The sequence below is a fragment of the Pagrus pagrus genome, assembly GCF_965226575.1.
Source record: "Pagrus pagrus genome assembly, chromosome: 3".
Lineage (NCBI taxonomy): Eukaryota > Metazoa > Chordata > Actinopteri > Spariformes > Sparidae > Pagrus > Pagrus pagrus.
The window spans coordinates 14,993,921-15,016,454 of NC_140187.1; the positions used below are offsets into that span (position 1 = coordinate 14,993,921).

The 22,534-nt window shown below is 39.9% G+C and overlaps 3 protein-coding genes across 4 annotated transcripts; 2 read left to right on the forward strand and 1 right to left on the reverse strand.

Moving 5' to 3' along the window:
- Window positions 1-1,469: 1,469 nt before the first annotated feature.
- Window positions 1,470-5,313, reverse strand: glyctk (glycerate kinase). Its single transcript, XM_084349322.1, has 5 exons — window positions 4,992-5,313; window positions 3,069-3,455; window positions 2,833-2,984; window positions 2,575-2,750; window positions 1,470-2,484 (listed from the first exon to the last, which is right to left on the reverse strand). The coding sequence occupies exons 2-5, from the start codon at window positions 3,422-3,424 to the stop codon at window positions 1,600-1,602; spliced, it is 1,569 nt and encodes a 522-aa protein (XP_084205448.1). The 5' UTR covers window positions 3,425-3,455; window positions 4,992-5,313; the 3' UTR covers window positions 1,470-1,599.
- Window positions 5,314-5,463: 150 nt separating this feature from the next.
- Window positions 5,464-10,134, forward strand: wdr82 (WD repeat domain 82). The gene is made up of 9 exons (XM_084349323.1): window positions 5,464-5,796; window positions 6,785-6,882; window positions 7,381-7,447; window positions 7,546-7,645; window positions 7,762-7,878; window positions 7,995-8,150; window positions 8,771-8,840; window positions 9,033-9,175; window positions 9,912-10,134. Exons 1-9 carry the CDS (start codon window positions 5,636-5,638, stop codon window positions 9,939-9,941), a joined length of 942 nt encoding a protein of 313 aa, XP_084205449.1. The 5' UTR covers window positions 5,464-5,635; the 3' UTR covers window positions 9,942-10,134.
- Window positions 10,135-12,409: 2,275 nt separating this feature from the next.
- twf2 (twinfilin actin binding protein 2) lies at window positions 12,410-22,388 on the forward strand. Of its 2 annotated transcripts, XM_084346908.1 has the most exons (9): window positions 12,410-12,745; window positions 17,564-17,742; window positions 18,569-18,664; window positions 18,761-18,865; window positions 19,213-19,227; window positions 19,426-19,551; window positions 19,646-19,796; window positions 21,237-21,358; window positions 21,732-22,388. In XM_084346908.1, the coding sequence occupies exons 1-9, from the start codon at window positions 12,649-12,651 to the stop codon at window positions 21,897-21,899; spliced, it is 1,059 nt and encodes a 352-aa protein (XP_084203034.1). In that variant the 5' UTR covers window positions 12,410-12,648; the 3' UTR covers window positions 21,900-22,388. The 2 variants fall into 2 exon arrangements, with proteins under 2 accessions (XP_084203034.1, XP_084203035.1); XM_084346909.1 differs by lacking the exon at window positions 19,213-19,227.
- Window positions 22,389-22,534: the final 146 nt, after the last annotated feature.

The following is a 22,534-nucleotide window of genomic DNA, read 5'->3' on the forward strand; positions in this document are numbered from 1 at the left end:
GTTTTAGGGGGGAAAATAATTGGACTTGGTTTGAATGATGCATGCAAGAAAGTGTTTTCACAGATGGGAAACACAGGATCATGTGGATGGATTTTTTAAAATGGTCATCCTGAATTGCAGAGTGCCTGTCTACAGTATTTAACCCCTTTGACTTTTTCATGTTTTTATTAATTCTTTTCAACATCAACTCAGATGTGGAAAAAGATCTTTGCAAATTGATCAATATTAGGTACAAGTATAAGAACTGATGACTCCTTGTTTATGACACACCTAACATGCCTAATTTAAATGAAAATGACCTGTGTTATCAAGGTGTGAAATGATGTCAAAATCTGAAAGGACCGACAGCTGGTTGATCAATTTCTTTGCAAAAACATCACAAACATTCCTAAGAGATCTGTAACAAAGTAAAGAAATGGATATTAACAAGGGTGGTGGATCTTATCCTGTGACTGTCACTAATGCTGTTGAGAAGGGAGATGCTACATAGACACGTTTTGACCCGGATGGTTCACCAGTTGTCGCTTTATTGCTACCAGGGAAAGACCTTGCATGAGATCTAGGCTGTGCTACAAATTACCAGTAACTAACCGTGAAGCATGGCGGCACGTTGTGGGAAAGTTTCTGTACAGAAGGTCCTCGTGGCTTTTGATGGTAGAGGATGAAATGAATGTTGCAAAATGCAGGGAAAACCTGCTACAATTGCAAGAAAACAACAATGTCCTGGAGGGGCCAGGAGGGGCCAATTCAGCATTCACACAAGTCCAAGCCAAAATTTAAAGCTGGACATGAAACTTTATGCTCATCATGTCCCCATGTCACATAAAAGTGCTGTTTTACAAAGAAGACCAGGTAAAATAGGCAATTTGCCAATTCGTAAAGCTGAAACCAACCTATCCATATTGGTAGACTCAAGACTGTTACTTTTGCAAAAGGTGCCTCTGAATGAGGGTGAAAACGACCAATTAATTATTAGTATATACTTATTTGTAGTATATATAAATTTGTTTTATTTTGACATTAGATTTTCTGTTGATTTGTATCAAAACGTTTAGTTAATCCACTGTGATTTAACATAAAATTAACATTAAAAAGTCAAAGGAGGTTTATGAGCCATCATACTGTCAGCCATTATACTGACAAGTTATAATACTGTTATAATGGTAAAGACACGTCTGTAGTACAAGACAATGACTGCAGTGTGTATTTACTGAAATGTTTAATAATGTACATAGTAAATTTATTAGCATATTGTAGGTATCTTGAAGTACATGAAGATTTTTTTGCAAATGGCTTGATATTAAAATTTTTGTTGTGCAAATACTGATCTCATTGATCTTTGATGAGAGCTGGGTTGTAAAAAAGATTTATCAGTGATCTAAAGAAACAATCATGAAATCCCATATTTGCTAGCTTTTTTGTTCTCTACTGAAATCTTAATACTGATAACACAACTGGTGCAACCTACATTCAGTGGTCATTAGAATTTAATATGGCAATACCAGTCCTTCTTTCATGTAGACTCACACAGTTTCACAGGCAAACATGTAGTGATACAATGCTGAGTCAGATAGACGGATACTTTAGTGTTCTCTCGAATTATCTAATGTTTATGGGAATTGGTGGAATAAGTAGCATGTGCACATCCATCACATTGGTGCAGGTTAGACCAGGTACAAGCAAGCGCTTCCCAGCAGAAAGACTTGAAAAAAAGGTGTAAGAATCATTATTGGTGAGGAAGGTTTCAATGTCCAGCCCCTGTGCTTGTGCCTCTTCACACAACCCTGCATCAGTGATGGCTCCTGCTGCCTCAGTGGGTCCATCCTGACCATCAGTTCCACCACTCAGGAAGACGGGACCATTAGGTGGGTGCTTCAGGTCTCTCAGCTCCACTCCCACTCGGAGAGCCAGCTCCTGGTTTCGACCGCCGCGACCCATGCCTGTCAGCTCCACAGTGGGCTCACCTCCAGCTAACAGACACGTGGCACCCCATCCTTCTGTGCGCCCTTCATCGAAGACCTGCATGGTACGGCAGAGGTCCCAGCTCTCCACACCTACTTCGGGTCCCAGCCTGAGCATCTCAGCGGCGAGCTCTGGAGGAGGTTCCTCTCGAGAACAGGCAAAGCGGGCCAGGAGACCGTAAAGTCTGGAGACTGACCTTACATCGCCACACACTCCGGGTGCCAGCACAACAGGGCGGAAACCGAGCTCTCGAGCCCGGCGACCTGCGCACTTAAGGGCAAGGCTGTTGGAGCCAATCACAGCATTGTGAACATGTCCTGATGTATTAGATTTATCCTTACTCTCCCTGGGACTTGTTCTACCAAGGACATCATTCACAGAGGGTGGTACAGAGTTTAAAAGCTTGTAACGTTCAAGGACCGACAAAACTTCTTCGGGCCACACCTCAGTTGGCACCGTGGGGCCGCTAGCTATCAAGTCCAGAGGATCCCCAATTACATCGGACAATATCAGTGCAATCACCTGTGGAGAAGTGATTAAAGGTGTTATATTCAGAGCACAATGCTGGAATGAGTTATCCGCTTCAATAAAAAGATTAAAGAAAAGTGTTACCTGGGCAGGGTGAGCAAAATTTGCAAGCCCTCCACCCTTTAGGAAAGACAGGGCGCGTCGCACAGTGTTCAGCTCTTGAATGGTGGCACCAGCAGCTGCAAGTTTGCGCGTAACATCCACCTTTTCTTGCAGAGAGATTGGTGGGATGGGTGCAGGTAATAGCGCAGAACCTCCACCTAGACAGTTTCACCACCATTTATTATACATTTATATTTCAAGGTAGGATTTTGTAGAGAAAAAGAGAATAAATATTTTTACCTGAAATCAGTACAAGTAGCAGGTCCTCCTCTGTCAGTTCACTGGCTAACTGCTTGATCTCCTCAGCTGCCTTCTGGGCATCAGCATCAGGCAAGTTGTGTTTAGCTCCCTCCATTACTTTGATGCGACTGTTTTCTTTTAACAACAAATGGCTGTGATGGAAGTGAGACATTTCATTATACAGTTTAATCTTACTTTTTGTGTAATACTTTAAGTTGTTTAAGGCTTTTGCTTACTCTTTCCCATGTTGCTGTAAAGTCTGCTGAATCCCATGTGGCACGCTTATTACTCCTTTCACCAAATGATCCCCTACAATCCTCTCTGCCTCTGCAGCCATACCCAGCACAGCTTTTCCAAAGCCCACCAAGTGCAGGTTGTGCTTGAGTGTGAATTTGTGACCGTCAATAATGACTGAGTCCTTCTTGCGCTCTATACTCTGGCGGACCACGGTGTCGGGGTGCACAGCTTCCACTGCGGCTGCAAACACCCCGCGGGCCCGTGAGTCCATTGACATTTTGCACAACGTCGGTTTTCTCCTGCCGGCGAGGGCCAAAAAGGGCTGAGGCCGGAACAGGGAGAGAACACGTGCCATGGACAGTTCAGTGGGTCTGAGCAGATAATGCCTGAGAGATGAAAAATTCAAGTCATAATTTAAAAAAGATACGTGCCACAAAAACACGTTACATTAAAAATACCACACATATAGTACATGACAATGTGCAGAGGGGATATTCTACATTTCTACAAAATACATTTTGTCAGTTGAATGCCGCTTTTAGCACTCGAGAAAACTGTTGAAGAATCAAGGGTTAACTAACCTCCTGGCTACAGACCATTGTCTACTTTTTGTTTCATATCACCTGAAACCTGACAAGGATAATAGCTGTTATCATCCTAAACCAGTTACACATTCCCCCGCCTAACTGCGCTTTCTGGGTACTAATGCAGCTGCCTACCTGCAAAGTTTGGAAATGCGACGTAAAGCCTGTGGATTCCTCTGGACGCCTGTTATGTGCGCTCCAGCTCAGCAGTCAGTCGGTGTTGCAAAAATCTGACCACGTACTGACTTGAGTTGTGTACCCTGTGTGTAATGATTGACTTGAATGTACCGCAGGACACATCAAACCACTGACCAACCAACTGTGTAGTTGTCTCTGTAGTTTTGGGATTTTTTTCACCCACCAGACTCTCTGACACTAGAAGTTAGTTCAGTGCTGGTATGACATCGAACACGGTGGTGAAATTCATGAGCGTAGTGTGTGACAGGACTTTGGAGCCACTCCTGCTGTGGGTAGTTCAAAGGGGTACACAACCTGAAGGTAGTTTACACTGCATTCATGTGCACACGGGTCAACAGTCTTGTTTCCTCTGAGCTGTGAAGACACCTGCATTCATGCTCTGTTTGAAATCCAAATGAGGCATGAAACCCTGAGTGTGCATTGTATTCTGACTTGACGAATTGGCACGTAGGCAAGTGAACTATATTTGATTTAAACTAGAAAGAAACTTTGGTTCTAAGAATTCATTCATCAGCCAATTGGACTGCAAAGTCCAATTGGCTGATGAATGAATTCTTAGAACCAAAGTTTCTTTGTATCACATAAAACCCTGACAGACATTCAGGTCATACAGGGATGGAAACTTGTCTTTTTTTATATGTTTTTGCCCACATTCAGTATCTTTCTCAGGTATTAGATGAGTCAGAAGATATCTCCATGTGGTTATTTTATCCATTAATCATTCCCCAAAATAATAAACAAAATACATTCACATGGTGACACAACACTGAATATACCATATCAACATTTGTTTGCATATATGAAGCCAATGAAACTAAGACATTAAGTTTGACCATACAAGTTTTGAACATATCACGTGTCACCCTAATAGTTAATATGAGTTTTATATTTAGAAGACGCTTTCATTGTCGTGTCTTACATGTCCGGTTGAGCAATAATGTTCACAAATCAAAATGGTGGCCCAAATTTAATCTGTTGATTCTGTTTTAAATGAGCCGACCCGAACCTGAACCGCTGTGACGTTTCACGTGCCCAAATTTGTACTGTTACCATGGTCACCGTCGACCCTCTAGCTACACTATCTGATCCAAAGTTCGCACTTACATTTAATAAAAACCTAATAATAAAGCTCGCTCATACCTCAGACCTTCTCTTCCGTGGGGACAAAACTCTCGCCGTTATTTTCTTCTTCACTCCTCCTGCGTCCATTTTGACGCGTGGTGAAAAGGCTAGAAGCTGACAGACAATAAACTCACAAACACGAGCTGCTAAATGTGACAGAAAGTGCTGGGCTCCAAGTGCTAACAGAGAGAGAGAAACTGTCCAGATGTGTGCGGGTGACAGTCACGAGTCAAATATTGTTTTATCCTCGACCTCCCTCCACGGGCTCTGTTTTATTTTGATAATTCGCTTGTGTATGGAAATAACGTTATTCCTCTTATTTCTTAGTTTTGACCTCCCTTTGACTTTATTATTATGGCCAAGGTGCAACTCTCGCGATAACTATCTTATCATGTGATCTCCGACAAATGCGCGTCCCAGACGGTGAATATGCGCGTCACCGACGTCGTGAAGGCGGTGCTTTTCCCTCCCTCCATACTACCGTGAATCAGAAGTATCACAGGCGGGCTTTCGTCGCTGCTTTTGAACTGTACTTCTTAAAAAAATAACTGTTAGCACCATTACAGTTCATACATATATATATACGAATTATCATAAGGGACATCTGTAAGCCGAATCAAAGTAAAACGAGGGCCTGCTTCCCCTCAGACACAGAGGCCATCATGAAGCTGACGGACAATGTGCTGCGGAGCTTCAGAGTTGCTAAGGTGTTCCGAGAAAACTCAGACAAAATTAATTGTTTCGATTTCAGTTCAAACGGAGAAACGATTATTTCCAGCAGCGACGACGACTCATTAGTCTTGTACGACTGCCAAGAGGGAAAGTAAGAGCGTATTTTCTCATTTATACTGTATTGTTTTTGACGTTAGCTTCTTGCTATGCTAGCTAGCTAGCTAGCGAGGCCTGCAGCACTGCGATGGTACTCTGCTGCGATTGTATGAGATGTGAAATTCATGTATGTGCATGCAGTTTGAAAACACCTGCAACATTGATCCTGTCGGTTTCCTGTGTCCCAGTCATGCAATGTGTATTATATTGTCAGAAGTAAAGCATAATCAGTCAAATTTGCTGTAGAGAGCTGTAACGTTACAAGTAAGCTAGCTAGTATTAGCTGTTTATCAGTTAACGTATATTAACGTCTTGTAACGTATATTGGTGGAAAAGAGCTGCCTCCAACTTGTAAATAATGGAAGTTTAAATATTTATGAAAATATGTTAAGATTTCAAAGTGCTCACATGAGCAGCTCATCCACAGACAATGAATAACCAACCTTTTTATAATTTGCTCATTTATTAACCGTCTAATATCAAAAATGACAAACATTTGCTGCTTCCAGAGTCTCAAACGTGAACATTTGCTCCTTTTTTATACTAATATATGAGGTAAATTGAGTATCTCGAGGTCTTAGAGTTGAATGGGCACCATAAGTTATTTAAGGATGATGAATCAGGAACAGACATTGTTTTTGGAGACCAAACAATTAAGCAATGAATAAAAAGCAGCATCCAATAACGAAATTAATTACTAGTTGCAGGCCTATGGTAATCTATCAGCATTGATCTGTTTACAGGTCAAAATAACACGTCACAGCTCAAATCACTGTCTTAAATTTGCTAATCAGCAGCCATAAGTCCATAAAACATTTAAGGAAGTACCTCTGCTTTGAGGCAGTAACCTGGATTTGTTCTGTATTTTTGCCAAGTAATTATAAAGAAATGGCTCTATTATTTTCAGCACAGATTAATATCTAGTCGTTCAAATGCTCATTCACTCTCTTTTTCCCCTCCTCATGTAATCTGATTGATGGCAGACCAAAGAGGACTCTCTACAGTAAAAAGTATGGAGTGGATCTGATCAGGTACACACATGCTGCAAACACTGTGGTCTACAGCTCCAACAAAATCGATGGTATGTTGATGCATGAATACTTGTTGTTTTTTGTTTGTAGTATGAGGAAGTTTCAGTTTGTGCTCTAAGTGATGATGTTGTTATGTCACATATCGAACAATTCATCAAGGAATCAAATATGTTTTTGACTGAAGAGCAGCTTCTTTCCTCAGGCTGAAGACATTACTTATCAATTGCATCTGTTTTACTGCTTGAACTGTTGAGACACTCGTCAGTGGTAGATGTTTACAGTATGCCGTACCCCTGTGGAATGCTGCAGGATGGCAGGGGCGGGATTACTGCTCACTTTGGTCTGAGGTAGTTGTTTGTACAGTTTGAGGGTCTGTGATTCTGCCCCATACAGGAGCTAACTGTACAAGTGACTGCCTTGCCCAAGGTTGAGACAAATCGTCAGACCTGCCTGTAATCAACTTCATGTTGCAGTGTCAGCTTGTGTCATGCTGTTGCTGGTCATGTTTGATGTTTGACATGGTAATAATTTTGTTATTATTCTTGAAGATACAATCCGGTACCTGTCACTTCATGACAACAAATACATCCGCTACTTTCCTGGGCATAACAAAAGGTGAGGACTGAATTTATGCTGGTCTGTCTGCACTTTGATGTTAATGTTGAGTTAAAAGTTCATGTGTTCTCATTTTGTCCTTTTTTGTTTTTGATCAGAGTGACATCTCTTTCCATGTCTCCCGTGGATGACACATTTATTTCTGGCTCATTAGATAAAACTATCAGACTGTGGGATTTGCGGTCACCTAACTGCCAGGTGAGTGCCTTCTTTATTTATAATTTAGTGAGCATCCATTGGCGTTGCACTTACATGTCAATTGTGAAGTGGGATTGAACCGATACTGACCTCCTCTTGTCATCTGTAAACTTTAGGGTTTGATGCACCTTCAGGGGAAGCCAGTGTGCTCCTTTGATCCTGAGGGCCTCATTTTTGCTGCTGGAATAAATTCAGAGATGGTTAAACTTTATGATCTGCGGTCGTTTGATAAGGTAAGAAGTGTTTGTGTGTAAGAGGGAGACCGTTCATGATGTTTTTTTGTCTCATATCAAATTAAAAGTGTTTAATTTAATTGAAGCAAAATATTCATGATCGCTTTTGTCACCAGGGTCCCTTTGCAACCTTCAAGCTTCAGTATGACCGGACGTGTGAGTGGACAGGACTCAAGTTCAGCAACGACGGGAAACTCATTCTTCTTTCTACGAATGGTGGAGCCCTTCGCATCCTGGATGCCTTTAAGGGTGCTGTATTGCATAACTTTGGGGTAAGAGATAACTCATCATGCATGCACAGAAAGAAGTAAGGTTAGGAAAACATTTATAGTCAAATTATGTCCACTCAATGACTAAATTGGAGAAAAAAATCATGTTTTAAAAGGGCCCCTGTTACAATTTGTAGCAATTTATTTGTATCAATCACTTTTTAATTTGCCATATGTGAGCAAATTGAAAAGTGACATGAAAAATGAGACCTTCCCCGTCTCTCCAGGTGGCCTATACAATTCTGTGGATGATGACCGTATGTACGTTCTTGTGTGCCGTCTCAATGCCTCTCTCTGCCCCACCATCAGAGACCAGCAGTAGCTAACGTTTAGAAATGGAGTCAGCTAACATAAATGATCTTCAAAGAAGTTCTACAGAACCCCTTTAAGAATTGATGAAGACTTCAAAACTTCCCAAACTTCACTTTATTGACAGTGAATGTTCAAATTTAACAACAATACATTTACATTGTTCTTTTGGCTAGTGATTGAGCCACTTGCATATTTTACCAGCATTTGGCTGTTGCAGATATTGTTCCCCGTTCCCAACAAACTGTTCACTATTTTGATCCTAATGTGCACAAAATAGTTGCTCATGGATGCTGTTGTTTATTTACCCACAGGGCTACAACAACAGTAAAGGTGTAACGCTGGAGGCATCATTCACTCCGGATTCTCAGTTTGTTATGATTGGTAAGTTAAGATTGCTTTTTCCCTCTTGTTGTTGACCTGGCGTTGAAATAGATCCATACATGGTCGGCATAGTCGAAACAAAAATGTGAATTTATCACAAGCATTACAAGTCCCAAGCTAGCTGAATATAGATTATATATGACGGTCATGTTTTCATCAAATGTTTATTTTTGTTTGTCCATTATATTTTAGGCTCTGAGGACGGAAAGATCCACGTGTGGAATGCAGAGAGCGGTATGAAGGTGGCTTTATTAGACGGGAAGCACACAGGACCAATAACCTGCCTCCAGTTCAACCCCAAGTTCATGACGTTTGCAAGTGCCTGCTCAAACATGGTCAGTAAGAGCAGCAGTGTGGACTAACAGGCATGATTGAGATGAAGTCTTGAAAGTTTGGGCAATGTTTAATTTTAACCGTTATGTTTTCAGTGTTGGACTGCTTGATTTTGGCTGTACTCCTTGAACAATGCTTGCTTTTAAACATAATCTGGTGTTTCAATTATTTATCATTTATTTTAAAACCAAAAATAATGTAATATTTATTTGTTTCCCAAATCAGGGTTAAAATGAACAGATGGTAAAATACATAAAATGATGGCTGTGGGTTTAAAGAAACTAATTTTACACAATTGTATTTATAGCAACAATCTAGATGTGATGGTAAAGGCTTCAAAGGTCAGGAAATTTTTGGTTTGGGTACCTTGAAAGTGCATGAAAAGTTCTTCAATTTTACTCCTTAATGAAAAAGTTTACAAAAATAGACTCCTGGTGGTTTAACTAAGTTGTTTTATGTGATTTTAGTACCCTTTATATGGAATGTGATGTCACTGAACCAAGCATTTCATGGACTTAATATTACTAAGAATACAATTATTATTACACTGATTTGTTATTGTGTTACTCATAACAACCTGGACTCATAACACCCTGGACGCCCACAATGACTCAACTCTAAAACTGTACACACTTGATACAACTGTTAGAGAGTGAGCTCACCTTTATGGACCACGCGCACACCATGAAACACAAAATGTTCTAATGTGACTGGATGGTTTGTTCTCTCATCTTTCAGGCATTCTGGCTCCCCACCATCGACGACTGATGACAGCATAGTGAAGGCCTTTGTTGAAGGCTGAAGTGACCAGCAGGGGGCAGCACAGCCGGCTCTGTAAATTTCTACAGGATGTGCAGCCCATTCAGTTCAAATTGTAAATAAGTAGTTTGCAGAAATAGATTCTTTGTCTATTCTTTTTTTATATTTCTATTTAAAATTAAACTGTTTCTTTGTAAGATGATGGTTTTGTTGACTTTATTATTGCATTGTGCATATTACATAATCCAAACCAATGTTCCAGGAAACATCTATCTGATTTAACCTGATTTTCTTTTTCTTTTCTTTTTTTAATGAACGAATCCATCCAAGCCTACTGAACTGCATTTTATTTTTGTCCCAATTCACTTTGGTATCGGTAGAAAAAGTCAGTTTAAATTTCCTGAATCCCAAAGATGATACAGGGAACTTTTTTTATCGTCTTTTCTATGAGTCACTGGTTTGATAGCACTTTTAAAAAGGGGGTAGTACTTTTTGAAGTGCAAATTATATCAGGAAAATATTCACAGTGTTTAAATAGAGACCGTTCAATCTGATGGCTTTTTATTTTTAAATCGGGCTTATGTTGAGTTTTAGCTATTAGGATTAATGTTTGAATTGTTGTAATTCAAAGCAGTAATTAGAAACCCCAGATGTCAGTTTTAAATCGCAACTCTGACATTGTGTAAACGCTGTCAGCATTGACTGATGACATCAAAAACATCTTACACAATCTGTTGAGCGTCGCAGCTGTGATGCATTTAATAAGTAAGTTGTGTAATTTTTGCAAAGCAATATGCTCCCATTGATCTTGTTACCTTGCCAAGGAGGTGATGTTTTCGGCCATGTCTTGTTGTTGGCTGGTTGGTTCGTCAGCAGGATTACACAAAAACTACTGATCAGATTTCCACAACACTCGGATGGAGGATGAGTCTCGACCCAGAATAGACCCCATTAACTTTTGGTGCAGATTCAGATAAAGATCCAGGAAAGTTTTTCTCACTTTCTTTAGAAATTGTGAGATATTTGCATCTTTTGACAGTTTAATTAATTTCTCAGGGAATATTGCATGGATCTTAATTGAAAACATCAGGTGTATTAAGGTGGTTGCAAATAAAAACATGATCTAGCAGATCTAAATATGTCTTGTTTGATATTGGATTAGGCTTGATTGAGCAAAACGGGCCTGTTTGTGCTCTACTGAGTTCTGTTGTAGTTGCTATGTAAGTAGAATAAAGTACAAATTATTACAGGATATTTTTGAAAATATTTACTGTAATATAATAATATTAAAATCAAAAAAATCTTGCGTATTAGTTTTTAGTCATCAGTGTAAAATTAATTTTCAGGTTTAGATTCATTTAACATGATATAATTATAAAATGTATATATATATATAAATATATATATGACACCTGGGTTTCCTGGTTTAAATTGTAAATACTTTATACATATACTTTATAAATATATAATTCACAGTTCAGTATTTAGATATATACAGTTCATTCATATGTCTTATTTTTAAATGTTGCTTATGATTTTAGCTATTGGGGTTAATGTTGACTTAGAATTATTGTATAATTTAAAGCAGCAGCTATTAGAAAGCCCAAATGTCCGTTTTAAATTTGTGGATCAGATTGTGTAAACGCTGTCAGCACTGACAGGTGATTGACGACATCAAAAACATCTTACACAATCTGTTGAGCGTCACAGCTGTCACATGTGGCTCCAAGTTGAGCCACATGTGACAGCTGTGACACTGAGTTGTGTAAACTTTCCAAAGCAGTATGCTCCCTTGATCTTATTTTTATTTTATTTTTTACTTTTTAAAGGGGCACTATGTAGTTTACGAGAAGAAATTAAAACGTAGAATTGTAATATTTACAATATTAATGAGGTAATAACACAAACTCAGAAATGTTTATCCTTTCTTTAACTGAATAAAAAGCTGTTCTCAGAGGAAAATAAGGTCCCCACAACAGTGTCTGAAGCTAGAAAGGTGGCAGGGTCCGCCAAATATAAACAAAGTACAACGGTATGAAATTGCGTTGTCCTTCAAGGTCAGTTTGTTTATTCAGTTTATTCACTGAAGAGCTTTCTCTTATTAAAAGTTCTCCAACAAAACCACACAGTGCACCTTTAAATCAGATGAAACAGTTGCTTTCTTGCTGTTTTTTTTCCCCCTCAGCCAAAATTCAGAATATTTTAATATTAGTAAAATTCGAATGAGAGTAGAGTGTGTCAGTATTGAAACAAACAAAATCTTTCTTGTGACAATACATCTGGGTTCTTGGCTCAGAAGTTGGTTATTAGGTTTACAGGTCACAGCTCCACTGTAGGTCTGAGGTGAGGTGGGGGGTTTCACAGGCCAGTGCACAGGGTCGGATACTCAGCCAGTGGGAGCTAAATTTGGGAGAGAGGTGATCAGGTTCCCTCACTGTGTGCACATGATACTGTCCTAGTTACTTGAGCGATGTCCCCTCTCACACCGCCACACTCTCAACGAGTCCAGACACACTCAGCGATCCTCTTCAGCAGTTACAATCTGAAGTAAAGGAGTATCTTCATCAGGCTTCTTCTTTTGGACTTAAGTGTCTCTTGACTGGACTGAATATTTGGGCCTGGTGCTGTGGAGCTCCAGTCCTTCCTATTTCTTCTCCCTTGTCTCTCAACACCCCAACTACAGCGCCTGGCGGGAGGAAGAGACTGCTGACCCGCCATGTTTCTCGCACTGGTTGTGACACCAGAGCTCAGGGAGTTCCTGGCCCGGGCAAAAGGTGGAGCAGTGCGCCTCATCAAGGTGTGCATCCAAGATGGTGAGTGACCCAGGACAGTGTATGGTGGAACAGGGATGAGTTTAATATTATGAATAGAGAGGAAAACTATTTAAACTATGTTTATTTGTTTAATGATTTATTTCTTTTAGAAGCCTGAAGAGGTGAAAAGCCTCTCACTGTGTGCTTAATGTTTGTTTCATTAGTATCGTGTGGTGAGTGGATTGTTTTAAATCTAAGCAAATAAACATCTTACACAATCTGTTGGACAGCTGTCCAGAGCTTTGCACATCACAAATCGACACTCAACAAGTCATCATCTGGAAACAGATGTCTGATGCGATGATGCTTCTTTTGTTCCCAGTGTTTTTGGATAGTGACCCCATAAAATGGAACAATGTCTGTGACCACTAATAATGTGGTATTTTATAGTCTTTGTGAGGACATTTGTTGTGAATAGTTCAGCCAATGAGAGGTCTTTCCTTTTTGGACTGTTTCATTTAAAGGATTTTTAGAGGTCTGAAGAGGTGAAAGTATCCAGTAAAAAATGATAATAAAAAAACAAAAGTAGGTTTGTGTTTGAAATATATAGTTTACCTGTACCCTCTGTTTAATCACTTGGTGACCCCTCATATGTTATTTTGACTCTTTGAGGGGTCCTGCCCCCCAGGTTGGAGACCTCAAGCCTTGTGTGGCTGAAATACTTTCCACACCATTCATGTTGTCCCTTCTTTATGAGCTGTAGACTCTTTGTTTTATGGACCAGTGGTTTCCAGCCTACATTTTTTCCCCCCATTTTTATTCAGTTTACTTGTCAAGGGCAGTGCATATTAATGACCATTACAATTACATTAAAAGTGTGTTGTCTTGAGGTTGGGACCTTTACTGCCTGTAATAAGATGAACCTAAGAGGTCATGAGACAGTTATAAGGGTACAAATTATTAAAATACTAAACTCTTCTGTTTTCTTCTGAAGTTTCTTTTCTATTCTTCTGTTTTGAAACTCAGGTTCAATTTAGTTTTACTTTCTCAGCCCTTTAATTTTGACATTTCTTTAATGTATTCCTAGTTTGTGACGCATATATTACCATTACATTTGAATCACCAAGTACCAACAACTGTTGTAAACGACTCGTCTAACCATGTGGATGAAAAACATTCAATACAAACATTCAATACAATACTGCGCAATACAAAAGATCTTAAACCTGCTTGTCAAGTTGTGACTTCCTGTGTGTTTCCTGATGAAGTTAGAAATGTAACATGTCCCACAAAAAACCTGATTTTGTATCAAACAAGGCAATGGTTTACAATAAAAGCTAATACAAGCAGAATGCCACCCAGTAGATTGTATACCTCCACCAAGGCCCAACAGTCCCTTTTGTACTCATTCATTCAGCCACCTAAATACACCGGATTCATTAATGCCTTATTCTCTGAGAAATGTACGCAAATGTTGAAAAACACTCGTCCCACAATGTTAAAGAGAGTGAAAAAAACCATTCCTGGATCCGTCCCTTTATCCGGATCTGCACAAAAAGATAATGGGGTCTATTCTGGGCCGAGACTCATCCTCCATCCAAGTTTCGAGGAAATCCATCTAGTAGTAAGACATAAGATTCTTGGCAGAGGGAATAACTGGGAATAAAATCATGACTAAATCGACTCTGTGAGTGTAACCAGTGCACTCAGAATCAGAGTGTGATCATTTGAAAGGGTGTGACGCAGCCTTAACACAAACTGATAGCACCGCTCTCACCCTGACCTGTAAGAAGACGGCGACAGAGCACCCTCTAATGTTTTTGTCTGGATTTGAAAAAAACTGTCACTTCTTGTGACAAAAATTGGTTTGACGACTCCTTAAACACCTACAGAACAATACTTCTGTTGCTGAACAACCTTCAGAGTTTTTCTGAGATCACTGAGTATCTATTTTAACATAAATGGTAAACTAAGGGCACAAACTGGGGCTTCACTGAAGACTCATTTTTAATTCTCAGATTGTTTCAGTAAGAATAGTAAGAATCGGGTCAAGGCATCACATGCAACACATGACTTGACATAAAGGGGTCACAAACAAAAGCAAAAGATGCTCAACCGCTGATGACTTTGTCTAACCTCGAGGACAAGACGACTGCGTCAGCGCTGTGAGAGCAGACGTTCAGTGTGTCAGCTGTGAAACATGGTCAGTGAGGCAACAGGTCTCTAGGTGGCACATGATGGAGGTGGACTGATATGTTGATGAGGTGTTTATATGTTGTAATCTGATTCATGACTGATGCATTCTGGGACTTTTGGGGGGCTATCTTTGCAGAATAAGATATTCGGTGTATTGATGTCACCAGAGACGAGTCTGGTGCTACAGAGACAGACACTCTGTTTGACTTCCTTACTGAAGCGCTGTGATCTTCCAGAGCGTCACTCGGCTATTTTGAGCCGCATGTGACTTGACATGGTCGTTCGCCTGCTGCCCAGTGACACTCCTGTTCGTCCCAATGTCAAAAGAGAAACAAGATCTTGGTGGTTTCATCACCGCTGGCTTGTTTTACCACTTGGTTTCCTTTCACCATACTGTCTCCTGAGAGCATTTGTCTTGTGATTTATTACTTCGTTTTAAACTGAGTTAAGAAAAGAACAATACACAACAAAAACAACAAAACACAACACCTAAAATAAGAAGTTTATACTAACATTGGCTTATAAAGAGAAAATAGCAAATGGAAAGTATGTGTGTGCAGAGCTGGAATGTGTTGGGCCTCAGAATAGCATCATGCCCCAAGAGACGGTCAGGAAATCCCCCTGCACCCCACAAGGACAGCAGACTTTAGTGTGTTTTGTGTATTTCATTAAGCCTGGCTGTTCAGAAATTAAACTTTTAATATTTTTTAAGCCTGGGGTTTTTCTGCCTTTTTCTGCAACAGAATGTGGAGTAAACAGAGAGAGAAAACAGTGACGCCTCTCCGCTGAGTTTTCAGACTGACTTTATTTCAGTGTGTTTGCACGTGAAGTGGTGAGCACTGAGAGTGAGCTGATGGTCCACCATGCAGCTGAAACAACGAGTCAATCAACAGTCAGACTTGAGTAAAAGCAAAGATAGCATGTAAAAACATTACTTGGTAAAAGTGAAAGTCACCCATATTAATAAAACTTGGGTAGAAGTCTTAAAGTATCTGATATTAGATGTACTTACAGGAAATGTTCTTAAGTATTAAGAGTGTCGACAATTTGTTGGACTGGACAGTTATTGGATCAAATATGCAGCATTTGTTTTTATTATCAAAATCAGTTTTTTGCAAATTAAATATTAAATAAATAAAAATGGATTTTGATTGATTTGCTTTTCTGCTTTATTACACTTACCTGGACTGGTTGGTGAGCAGACATCCTGGAAAATGCTGCTACAATCAGTTGATCAAAATCCTGAATCTTGTCTTGTTTATCCCAAAGATTACACCAAACCCTGGTTTTCATTCGTTTGGTGTTGCCCACAGACCACAGCCACAGATAGGCACTGGTCCTGTTCTCCATGTGCTGCAATGTACAAGTCCGTGGCCTACATGAATTATGAGTGTTGTAGTTTTGATTGTTTTATGAACAGGTGTGATAGGCACAGGAATGCTGAGATGATTTACCAAAAATTATTTAAACACTTCTACATTCAACATAGTCATTGATGACTTCATGAAAGATAATGACTAATTTTAGCATTGATTTTTGACTTTCATGTGTTTTTCTCCCCTGTCCTGAATTTCAGCCACTGACATTTTATAGACATAAATAAACGAGTCCTAATTAGCAAAAATTAAAAGACGTGTTGGTAAATAACTGTTTTTTTTCTTTGTTTTTTTGACAACGTGGACCAGGTTGTGAGATTGTATGTGTGTTTACATGCCACCACATGAATATAAACAACAGTTGTGTACACTGTGCTAAGCCTAACAGTAATACTGTACTTAAAGGTGCAATATGTAAGAATTGGTCACCTGTTATGGGGCAGCATGTTACCAGAATAACCCCCAACTGCTGCAAACTTTACTCATGGTCTGTAGCTACTACCATTAGCCTGTTAGCTGAGTTAGCTGTGCAGCTAGCAACCCTAAACTGACTTCAGGTACAAAGTGGTATTATCAAAATGGACAGACCAGGGCGGGCTGGTTAGCAACTCGTCAACTTCAGTGGACATCCCTGCAACACAGTACAGAGGCGTCCTTGGCATAGCATCAACACTGGTGTTTCTTCACATCCTGTTGATAATGTTATTTGTTTTTCATTTTAGTGTTAAAATGTGGGCCATGACTCACATATTGCACCTTTAAAATGTAGAGACTTGTCAGAGATCGTGCATGAGGTTGAAAAGAAAATACTGCAAGTAACCTGAACGTGTCCAAGAGTGGTTTAAAATACAACTAAATCAGAATGACTTGAGAGGAATATGCACGTAAAACAAACAAACCATCACGACTAATATTGTTAGCATCGAGTTAGCATTTACTATGCTATCTAATGTAAATCTTTTACAATGAACAGACCAGAGTATATTTCATTTTCCCAAATTAATGTGAATTTGTCCCCTGAAGGCACCTTTCCACTGCAGCATGTTTATGTAATATAATATGTAATGAACTCATTTTAACACGTATTTTAATAATAATAAAAGTTTGACTTTACATCAACTTTAATAGCATGCACCTGCTCTCCATAATAAAACTGCAACAATCCTCCGACTCGTAAATCATTACCACCCCTGACTGCAGACTGTAGTATCATCTAACTGCTCCTGTATGTGTCAATGTGCTCTGCAAAGGGCGTGCTACATATAGGGGGGTTAAGGTATGTGACGAGTACTGGTCTGATTTTCAGAGCAGCTGGTGCTGGGGGCCTACAGAGAGCCCGAAAAGAGCTGGGACCAGGATTATGATCACTTCCTGCTTCCTCTCCTGGACGACCAGGAGCCCTGCTACATCCTGTACCGCCTCGACTCCCAGAATGCACAGGGCTACGAGTGGATCTTCATATCATGGTCTCCTGACCAGTCCCCAGTATGTCCTACCACATAGTCTTTATTGTGCACATTACACTGAAGCTACATAAACACAGTAATGTTGACAGGTGAAAGCCTCAAATGTACACAATTTAAAGGTGTATTCCACCAATTTAGATTCAGATTTGAAAAGAATGGTCAAAATCAAAGTATCCTGACTTTTAGTCCCTTATCTTGTGATTGTTTGTTTTGTTTTTTAAGGACACTAAAAAATTCTGCACACTGACAATCTCTTGTACTGATCAATACTGATAGTATTGATCCTCTTTAATCAGGAAAAAATCATACAGACAAACAGTGTGAGTACCACGTGTATAAACACAAACCGGGTTAAAACCTCCAGTCTGAGGGCACCAGCAGAACCCAGGATTTATATAAATGTAAATAAAAAAATTCATAAATGGGTCATGACTTATGTGCCAACAAGGCTGCATCCTACATTTCCCATAATGCAACTCAATAGCATCTTTCACGAGACCCTACCTGCCTGGTGAATGTAACACAGGCTTTCAGTTACTTGTAGTCACGAGCAGGGCCGAGATAACTCATCGTCACAACCCCGGTGACATCATCAGAGTAATTAAACTTCACACATATAAAAAACAGTACATACAGTATGTTGATGAAGTTTCTCAGTCATCCAGGTCATGGTAAATCTAGGTGCTGTATCGTAGGCAACTGGACTTGTTTCAGTTTCTTGAGGACGTTTCACCTCTCATCCTCAGTTCTGACTAACTGGAGGGGAGTTGTCAGGCTTTTAAACTCGGTGTGGGAGTGTCCCCACAGAGTCGTTAAGTGTCCGTTTTCCTCTCTGATTGTCGCAGGTGAAACAGAAGATGTTGTACGCTGCCACTCGTGCCACAGTGAAGAAAGAGTTCGGCGGTGGGCATGTGAAGTATGAGATGTTTGGCACAGCTGAGGTCAGAAACACTTAAATACATTTGTCTGTTTTGCTGTGATGAGGTGTTTTAAAGGTGTTTGTCCTGTGCTTCCTCTTGTTTTGCTTCCAACACCAGGAGGACATATGTTTGCTGGGCTACCAGTGTCATGTGTCATCCTGCTCAGGTCCTGCCCCGCTCACATTAGCTGAGCAGGAGCTCCAGAGGATTAAAATCACCGAGGTGAGAGGTCAACACTGTTGTCATCATTGCATGTGCCAAGGTCAAGAGCTGCAACGATTAGTCGTCGACTGTTTTGATAACTGATTAATTATTTTCTAAGCAAAAAATGTTCAACATTTGCTAGTTTCAGCTTCTTAAATTTAAGGACTTGCTGCCTTTCTTTGTCTGTTATGATGGTAAATGAAGTGTTTTGGTTTTTGGACATTTTTTCGACTCAGTGATTAATCGTGAAAACAGTCGCCAGATAATTTAATAATGAAAATAATAATTAGTTGCAGCTCTACTTGTGTCTTTAATATAACTGCCTGTATTTGACATGTAACATTTTGTTGTGATTGCTTTTTCAGGGCCGGGTTAAACAGGTACGTTCATAATATGGATTTGGATTAGAGGTGAAGGGGGAAAGCACAGAAAGAATCTATTTGGTGTAATAAGTGCTATTTTTTTAAATATATGTGTGAACCCCAGTATAGATAATTAAAGCTATCTCCTTCAACCCTTTGTGGATCTTCCTTTCGAGGCTTGAAAAGATGTTTGTGTTTGCTTGTTGCCCCCTGCAGGTGAAGACAGAGATCAGCGTGGAGAACAAGCACCAGACACTTCAGGGCCTCGCTTTCCCTCTGCAGGAGACAGCCAAGAGAGCCCTGCAGCAACTTGCCCAAAAACGCATCAACTACATACAGCTGGTGAGCCGTCATTCACTATGAGCGTTGATATATTAGACGTCTACTTTGAGAGGACTGAACATTTTGTATACTGTGCGTTATTGTTTTGTTGCAGAGGTTGGATGTAGAGAAGGAGACGATCGAGCTGGTCCACTCCAACCCGACAGAAACAAGAGATTTGCCCCGCAGAGTTCCCAAAGACACTCCTAGATACCACTTCTTCCTTTACAAACACTCCCACGAAGGAGACTACCTGGAATCTGTCGGTATGTCACTGATTGTCTCTGACAGGCATCTTTTTTTATATCTGTGCACGCACGAACAATGAGGTGCACATCTGGACGACAGACACAGAGAGGCACTGAGAGGAAACTACAGTGCCTATTCTATCATCAATAGTTAGCAACCCTTTAAACTGAAGCAATAGTTACATGTGACTTGATTTTCCCTCTCTCATTATTTCATTTGAAGCAGAATTCTCATAGTTTTGTGTTTTTCATAAATTTTTACGTTTCTTATGTAATGACAGACTCATGGTCTGGTTAGGTTTAGGCACAACAACCACTTGGTTGGGATAAGGAAAAGATCATGTTTTGGCTTAAAATACCTGCTTTGGTCGTCACAAACACAGCTGGAGATGTCACGACTTCCCACAAAAAATATCCAGTCTTAGTGCAAACACGGCTGGAAAATGTCTCGAGATCGCCTTAAAATCTCCAGTGGTGTCATGTTTACAAGTGTTAAAATACAGTCTCGTAGTCATAAACATGTAATGTTTTCATTAGTTTCTGTATTTTTGTAATTATAATGTGGGGGGTCTTTGTCAGGGGCAAGATTTAAGAAGTACGACAGGTATTACAATTCAAACACAACACTGTGGAGACAGTTGACTCACAGTCTCAATAAACATTTACACTGATGCCTCCTTGTGCTTGTTGTTGACCAAAATGACTAAAACTGAAGACATTTCCTCTGAGTTGCATTTTCAGTATGCATTATCGTTTCAGTTAGTTTTAGTTTTTTTACTGATATATATGAGGGATTTGTTTCGATCTGAAGATGTCAAGAAAAAATGTATTCACAAGGTAATTTTGTGTTTCCTTTTTCACCCTTTTAATCGTCTTAGTGTCAAACTGCAGATCTACATCAAACATAAAATATTTACTTAAAGAGGTCATATTGTGCTTTTTTGGGTTTTTGTCTTTCCTTTATTGTGTTATGTAGTTATGTGTGTCACTTTCTTCAGAAAACACTGCTCCTGCACTGTCTGAAACACCTGGTTTGGAGTCGAGCCTTTACTTCCGTAACTTATGTGCATCACTATGTAACGGGCGTTATATAAATATATATCGTTATAAAATATATACACTCTAGTTAGTCAGCAGACATACAGTTGCTACTGCTGTAGCAACGTTATTTTAGATCACACTACCTGGCTCGGCATGACCTACTCCGCGTCCGATTGGCTACATCCTGCCTGTTAATGAGTGACTGCTCATGTGTGACTCTCACCAAAGATTGAACAGAGGTGAGATGTCTCACTTTGTAGCTAAAACAAAGTGTTCAAGACACAATGTGGAAAGGGGGGCTGCAGCAATGCACCGTATGAAAAAAATAATGTTTTTTGAAAATTGAAGTACGTAAACCTATTTTACTAGGACCCCTAAATAAATTGAAATCTTCTTCCACTCTCTTTGTCTCTACAGTGTTCATATACTCCATGCCAGGATACAGCTGTAGCATTAAGGAGCGGATGTTGTATTCCAGCTGCAAGAGTCGACTACTGGAGGAGGTGGAGAAAGACTACCATCTGGAAATTGCCAAAAAGGTAATGGAAGGATAGATAGATACGCAATTACATAACAGGGCAGTTACCAGTGAGTACACTGAGGTCATGTTTTATTGGTTTCTGTGTCTTTAGACTCACTATATTTCAGATTGATGCACAAAAATCAATTAACAAAGGACAGTTAGTATTTCTCCAAGAGAATTGTGTTCTTAGTAGTGCAGAGAGGCTTTTCACAGCATTCAGACCTTCATGAAACACAGAATTTTACGCAGAAAATGTTGTTAATTGAAAAAATACATTGTGTGGAGTGGAGCATTGGGGGATTTTAGACTCACTCCCTCAGGGTTTGCAAAGTTAACCGTCAAACGGTTTCTAATGGATTGCATGCTTGTATTTTTATCCACACCTGCAGTTGGAGATCGATGACGGAGATGAACTGACGGAGGATTTTCTGTATGAAGAGGTCCATCCCAAGCAGCATGCCCACAAACAGGCCTTCGCGAAGCCCCGCGGCCCAGCAGGAAAAAGGGGACACAAGCGCCTCATTAAGGGGCCAGGAGAGACCAAACAGGACAGCTAGAGGCGGACATGTTTTCAGTTTCCCAGACCTTCCAACACGTCGTCAGGCCCAGAGGAACGGCCGCAGTGATGGATTTCCTCTGCTGTTTGTACTGTAACAATTGTGCTTTTTAATGAAAACATGATGATGAAATATCTTCAATGTGTCTCCCCCACAGGCAAAACGGATGTCATGGACAAATATAAAAGCATGTCTAAGAAAACATAAAAAGTATCAGAAGAGATCATTTGTTTATTGACGATTCCCTCTATTTAAAGAAGAGTCTGGAGGCTGAAAAGCAGACAGATGGCCTTGTTATCGTAAAGCTAATCTGTCTGGTTGTTCCAGACTTAACAGTATTATAGACTTGTACTGAATTGTTAATGCATCGTCACATGTTTCAGTCCTCACCTCTAGCCTCAAGTACAGGTTTTGTATCAACAGTGTTTGTAAGAAATAAACTATATGAAAGGAAATTCTAAATAAAATCTTGTTTATACTGTGGTATTACACTTTGGTACAGGCTTGTGTATTTGCATCCAGTATGCGTCTATGTTTAATTTACAGAAAAAGTTCCTGTTACATGTCTGTAATTACTCTACATGGTTAGGATGGACATGGGATAGTTACATATCTGATTATAGAGGTTTTAAATT

Bases quoted from the DNA above. Each gene is read 5' to 3' on its own strand.
- glyctk (XM_084349322.1), bottom strand. From the start codon at position 3,424: ATGGCACGTGTTCTCTCCCTGTTCCGGCCTCAGCCCTTTTTGGCCCTC. The intron at 2,985-3,068 runs GTAAGCAAAAGC...CTTCCATCACAG, and splicing joins TTACAGCAACATGGGAAAGA to CCATTTGTTGTTAAAAGAAA. The intron at 2,485-2,574 runs GTAACACTTTTC...ACTTCTCCACAG, and splicing joins ATTTTGCTCACCCTGCCCAG to GTGATTGCACTGATATTGTC.
- wdr82 (XM_084349323.1), top strand. From the start codon at position 5,636: ATGAAGCTGACGGACAATGTGCTGCGGAGCTTCAGAGTTGCTAAGGTG. The intron at 7,448-7,545 runs GTGAGGACTGAA...GTTTTTGATCAG, and splicing joins TTTCCTGGGCATAACAAAAG to AGTGACATCTCTTTCCATGT. The intron at 9,176-9,911 runs GTCAGTAAGAGC...CTCATCTTTCAG, and splicing joins CAAGTGCCTGCTCAAACATG to GCATTCTGGCTCCCCACCAT.
- twf2 (XM_084346908.1), top strand. From the start codon at position 12,649: ATGTTTCTCGCACTGGTTGTGACACCAGAGCTCAGGGAGTTCCTGGCC. The intron at 17,743-18,568 runs GTATGTCCTACC...TGATTGTCGCAG, and splicing joins GGTCTCCTGACCAGTCCCCA to GTGAAACAGAAGATGTTGTA. The intron at 19,552-19,645 runs GTGAGCCGTCAT...GTTTTGTTGCAG, and splicing joins GCATCAACTACATACAGCTG to AGGTTGGATGTAGAGAAGGA.